General features: G+C 35.3%; 1 protein-coding gene across 1 annotated transcript; it reads right to left on the reverse strand.

Moving 5' to 3' along the window:
* Positions 1-311: 311 nt before the first annotated feature.
* On the reverse strand, positions 312-1,517 carry LOC121983020 (3-oxo-5-alpha-steroid 4-dehydrogenase 1-like). The gene is made up of 2 exons (XM_042536007.1): positions 1,064-1,517; positions 312-852 (listed from the first exon to the last, which is right to left on the reverse strand). Exons 1-2 carry the CDS (start codon positions 1,403-1,405, stop codon positions 382-384), a joined length of 813 nt encoding a protein of 270 aa, XP_042391941.1. The 5' UTR covers positions 1,406-1,517; the 3' UTR covers positions 312-381.
* Positions 1,518-5,443: the final 3,926 nt, after the last annotated feature.

The following is a 5,443-nucleotide window of genomic DNA, read 5'->3' on the forward strand; positions in this document are numbered from 1 at the left end:
ATTTGAGGCTTACTCTCACGCGCATGTTCTCTACTATTTTTCATTTGTCCGTTCAGAATTTATACTAACTTAAATGTCGAAGAACCTTCGCCCAGTACCCCTCCCTAATTTTTGGACACTGATATCCTGATTGCTCATTATAGTGTGCACAGAGTTGAAAGAAAACTTTTCCTCAAAGTAAAGAATGCTCTCCCAATCAACAACCAAGCAACCGTTGTTGCTAGCACACCTCTTTAGTTATATCATTTATCATTTATCATTTATCTTTATCCCAACCATCAAATCAAATTTTGCATACATATATAAATAAATTGTCAAAAATAAATATTATTTAAAAGTTTAGAACATCGAAACAAGCTCGTCAATGTAATTTCCGATCAATCAGTAAATGTAAGGCAGCAGTGCCTTGATTCCTTTAGGAAAGCTCTCAAACTTGGAGACATACCATCTCTTCGTTGCCCAACTCCTGCCCATCAAGTAGAACGCCGAACCAAGCATGAAGGAGGCGGCATTCAGAGTCTGCGCCATGAGTGCAACCCCAACCCAAATGATTATTTCAAAGAGATAGTGCGGGCAGATGACCAAGCCAAACAGCCCACCCTCAGGGATCTTGTAGCCTTTGTCTCCCTTCTTTCTCAGCTTCGAAAGGAGGATGTGATGGTACAAGTTGCCGAGCATTCCGACAGCGAACACGACCGCGCCAGGGTACTTGAGGTTCACTGCTGGTTCGGGCGCGCCCACGGCCAGATACTGAGCGTACAGGATGCAAACGGTGTTGATGAAATAGCTGAAGGATATCGAAATGGCCGAGTCCAGCACGATGGCCCCGCTGAATTGGTGAACGAATAGTACCTGTCGATTCGACCAAATCGACTCAAACAAATAGTCTTCTAACCCGACTAGCTAGACCGACTGGCTCAAGGAATTATAAGAATAATAATTTAAATAAAAAAAGTTATTTTATTTTTATCATGACAGATGGGGAAAACAAAAACAAAAGAACAGAGTGGAAACTGGAAAGACAGCTAGCGCTTCTATGCGAATTCCCAAATCTGATTCTTACCTCGAAATCCCTCTTGAGGAAATGAAGCAGGAGGGCGAGCGCGACCAAGAGGCCCCTCTCGTCGGCCATGAGGCTGGGGACGGCGAAGGCGGCGGCGGAGGCGAGCAGCGCGGGAGTGTAGAAGAAGAGCATCCCGGCGCGGCTGGAGATGCGGACCGGATCGGCGCCGCCGCCTCCGGGTTTGTTGGCGTTCCAGAACTTGGAGTAGCTAAGGTGTTTGCCCCGCACCTCGGAGACGCCGATGAAGGCGAGGGAGGTGCAGGTTATAGCGGACATCGCCGTGAGGAAGATCGAAGGCGGCGGAGGGTAGAAGAGGCCCAGGGCCGTGATCGCCGACAGCATCTTCTCGCTTCCGACCGATTTGAGGAAGAGGCTTAGAGAGGGAGAGAGAGAGAGGGAGATACGTGGAGAGATTGCGAACGGAGAGATGCAGAGAACACGCAGACGATGCACATTAATTTGTAGCGAGCAAGATTTTAATATTTATTTATCTTTATCAGGCAAATAATGTTTAAAAATAGATATCATGCAAAGCCAGCCAAATAAAGAGAGCTGCTTTTCCCATCCGTGCTGACACCCTCTCCCTTTCCGGGCCAACTATAAAATATAATGATATTTACTTTTCTACCCTTTTCCTTATTTTTTTTATTCACGTTTTTTTGTTTGTTTTAATTTTTTTAAGTTTTGTTTTTGTAACTAATTTTCTTTTTTATCAGTTTTATTTTTTGAATAATTTTTATTATATATTTTAATCTTTGTTTATTTTTTTATCTTAAATTTTAAAAAATTTTATTTGTAAAAATTTAAATAGTATAAAAATATGGGTCAAAATAAAAATTATATATATATGAGAGATGTTTTTCCCACTCTGCTGACACCCTCTCCTCCCCGGGCCCACTATAAAATATAATGACATTTATCCTTCTACCTTTTTCCTTATTCCTCATTCACGTTTTTTTATTTACGTTTTTTTTTGTTTTAATTTTTTTAAGTTTTGTTTTTTTAACTAATTTTCTTTTTTTATCAGTTTTATTTTTTGAATAATTTTTATTATATATTTTAATCTTTGTTTATTTTTTATCTTAGATTTTAAAAGTTTTTATTTGTAAAAATTTAAATAGTATAAAAATATGGATCAAAATAAAAATTATATATATATATATATAATTAATATATATTGAGAGGCAGTGGCACGTTTTATTTTATTTTGTTTTATTTTATTGATTTTTGTTTTTTAATTAGTTTTTTTATAATTTTAATTCATTTTAAAAAAATTTATTATATATTTATAATCTTTTATTTATTTTTTAAGTAGATTTTCGCACACATTCCCTTCCTATCTCACCATATTATTTACTTTTATATCATTTTTTTATTTTTTTAAGTATTTTCTCGACAAAAATGTCATACTTTTTTTATATTTGTAATATGAGATTAGATCTTTTGTCCTCAATTTTCTCTGTCTTCCTATCCCACTTGTCGCCTCGAGCCCACTACCGACGGCCTCTGGTCGTCATCCCGACCATAATTATACCCTAACGGAAGGTGAACTCAGGGTCGATATCAGGGCGATCGACGTCGAAATTCGATCGAATTTAAGCAGGGACTCAGATCGTCGACGAAGGAAAGTTTACTCAAATCCGGCCGAATTTCGGGGTTGATCGCGTCGATGGTGACTGCATTCACCTTCCTCCAGTTTTAATCGGGGCGACGGTCGGAGGCTGCCGGTGGTGCCACCGACGATGGGCTGGGGCAATGATTGGGACACGGGGATAGGTGATATTAGGATAGAAGATTCGATATCTTATAATATTTGTTTTTTTTAATAGTAGATTTTAGGGGTTATTATTTATAAAAAATTTAAAAATAAAATATGGATAAAAAATAAAAAAAATTGGTGAAAATATAATAAATAAAATTTATTTTAAAAAATAAAACTACGAAAGTAAATAAAATTGAAAAAAAAAATAAAACTAGGAAAGTAAATAAAATTGAAAAAAATAAAATAACTTGTTATTTTAAACAGAGGAGTAAAAAGGTCATTTAACAGGGAGAGAAAGGGGGTGTGCTATCAGAGGGAGTGGGAAAAAAAATTTACTTATTTTATTTGGTATATGAAAATCACCACACGTTATATTTTGCTTGCTGTCATCAAACGCTCGCGAACAAAATGAAAATCAATCTCTACATGTTTGGTACGAGCATGAAAAATAGGATTTACCGTAATATAAGTTGCTCTAATATTATCACACTATATTTTAGACGTAGCAGTTGAGAAAAAGTATAATTCTAAAAGAAAAAATTATAGCCAAATAATTTTTGCTATTGTGTTAGCGATAACTTTATATTCAATTTCAATACTTGAACAAAAGATGGTAGGTTAAAAACAAGTGAAGTCTGTCCTGGTCATGAATTTTTTATTCAAAATAAATTCCAGAAGGAGATATTTATTTGCGTCTTTTGCAGCGACTCTCATTCAACATGTTCACAGATTTAAAAGTATTCTTTTTTTTTCTTTTTTTTTTAATCATAATTGGAAAAAATAGGAGAAATAACCCACTCCTTTTGACAATCAAATTCTTGCTAAGCTTTCAAGAAAATACTAAGGGAGTATTTGGTATAGCTTTTAGTAATCATTTTTTATATTCAAGTTGGGTGGAAGTACTTATATTCAAGTTGGGTGGAAGTACTTTAAGTATTTATAAATGTTAAATTTATGTTCGGATCTTCTGTCTCGAACTACGTCTGTCCCTGTGTCTCACTCAGAAAACAATAAAGATATGAATAGTAATGCACATGCAAAACACGTGCAGATCTCTCGTAAAATTCACAGTTCGTCAAAGGATTTTTTGTACCCTAAAATCTTTTCGAAATGGACCATTGGACTCCCTCCATCGATGGTCGACGGTAGCACTAGCTTCGTTCCGTCACAAAGTTGACAGTAGCCAACAACAAGAAAACTCCATCCCCTCCCTCCGTTGACGATTGACAACTGCTCTGTCTCCTCCCGAAGTCGACGACAATAGCTCCAGCTCGGTACCTTTCTTCCTCCCCCTCTCTCCCCTTCTCTAAGCTCGACCGGCTAGTCGTGTCCTTGGCCAGTCGTGGCCGCCTGGCTAGTAATGTCCTTGACTAGCAGCGGCATCCAGTTTCCTTCATCTATATTCATTGATATCATTGTTGCTCTCTATGTCTGTGCTAGAACTTTGTTATTCTTGATTACACTACTACTACGTAAGTTCTACAATGTCAGATCATGCATAGTTTTTAACTTGTTTTTGTAGCAATTCTAATAATTTGAAACTTCAGTTCTATCTTCAATAATTAGTCATTTAGCCATTGGCACTTAAAACTTTTTTCCTTAGTCTTATTTGCATAGAGCAAAACCAAATTGTCATATTCTTTCGATTTTCTCTAATTTATTAATAACTTAGGTTTTCTTACTATTTCTCAACATATTAGACAAAAATATCTTCTTTTCTAACTATATTGAAAATCTGTGATAATTGTCATAATTGCATTATATATGTAAGATGTAATAGTTTTGTTATTTTTTAGTTTTGTTATTTTTTTAAAAAAAAATATAACATCAATACCTAGCTCATTCCATAATTTTCGAAATTTGCATTTCTTGATTATTTTTTTTCAGATCAAGGTAATTATCATGGAATTTTCGATAGTTGAATGTACGAGTTATCATAGATTGAATTTTGATGCAAATGAAGATTGTAGAACGGATGAGTTTGATATTATTGATGAGGGTGTGAACTCTATCATGTTATTGATGAGTTTTAACCCATCTATCATGGAAAAATTATATCAAAAATAGGCATGGAATTTGAGATAGAAGAGGATGCCTATGGATTTTATTTGAAATATGCTAAACAAGTTAGATTTGGTATAAGGAGTAGAAGTCATAATGATAAATCGGGTAAATTAGTTAGCAGGATTTTTTATTGCAGTGTGCAAGGTAAAAGGGGAAAAGACAAACGAGATGTTTATGTGAAATCAAGTCGTCCTGAAACAATGTTTGGTTGTGAGATTAAAATGAATGTTAGTTGTCAGAAAAAAATGGCAACTTTAATGTAAAGCAATTTGTTAAAGAGCATAATCATTATCTTTCAAGTCCAGACAAAACTCACCTCTATAGATATCATAGGAATATATCTTCTTCTATAGCGATATAGATTGAGATAGCAAGTGATGTGGGAATCCTTCCAAAAGCATCTCATGATCTTATAGTGAGACAAATAGGTGGGAGGAAGAATTTAGGTTTTATTCCTGAAAATGACAAAAACTACTTGTGATCCAAAAGAACAAGATATATGAGAGTTGGTGATACAGGAGGTGTATTAGAATATTTACAGAAAATGCAGTTTG

The sequence above is a fragment of the Zingiber officinale genome, chromosome 5A (genome assembly GCF_018446385.1).
Source record: "Zingiber officinale cultivar Zhangliang chromosome 5A, Zo_v1.1, whole genome shotgun sequence".
In the NCBI taxonomy this organism is placed as follows: Eukaryota; Viridiplantae; Streptophyta; class Magnoliopsida; order Zingiberales; family Zingiberaceae; genus Zingiber; species Zingiber officinale.

What these genes read in the sequence shown, in the direction of transcription:
- LOC121983020 (XM_042536007.1), bottom strand. Translation starts at nt 1,405, where the DNA reads ATGCTGTCGGCGATCACGGCCCTGGGCCTCTTCTACCCTCCGCCGCCT. An exon ending in TCCTCAAGAGGGATTTCGAG is followed by an intron (nt 853 to 1,063) that starts GTAAGAATCAGA and finishes TCGAATCGACAG; the next exon opens with GTACTATTCGTTCACCAATT.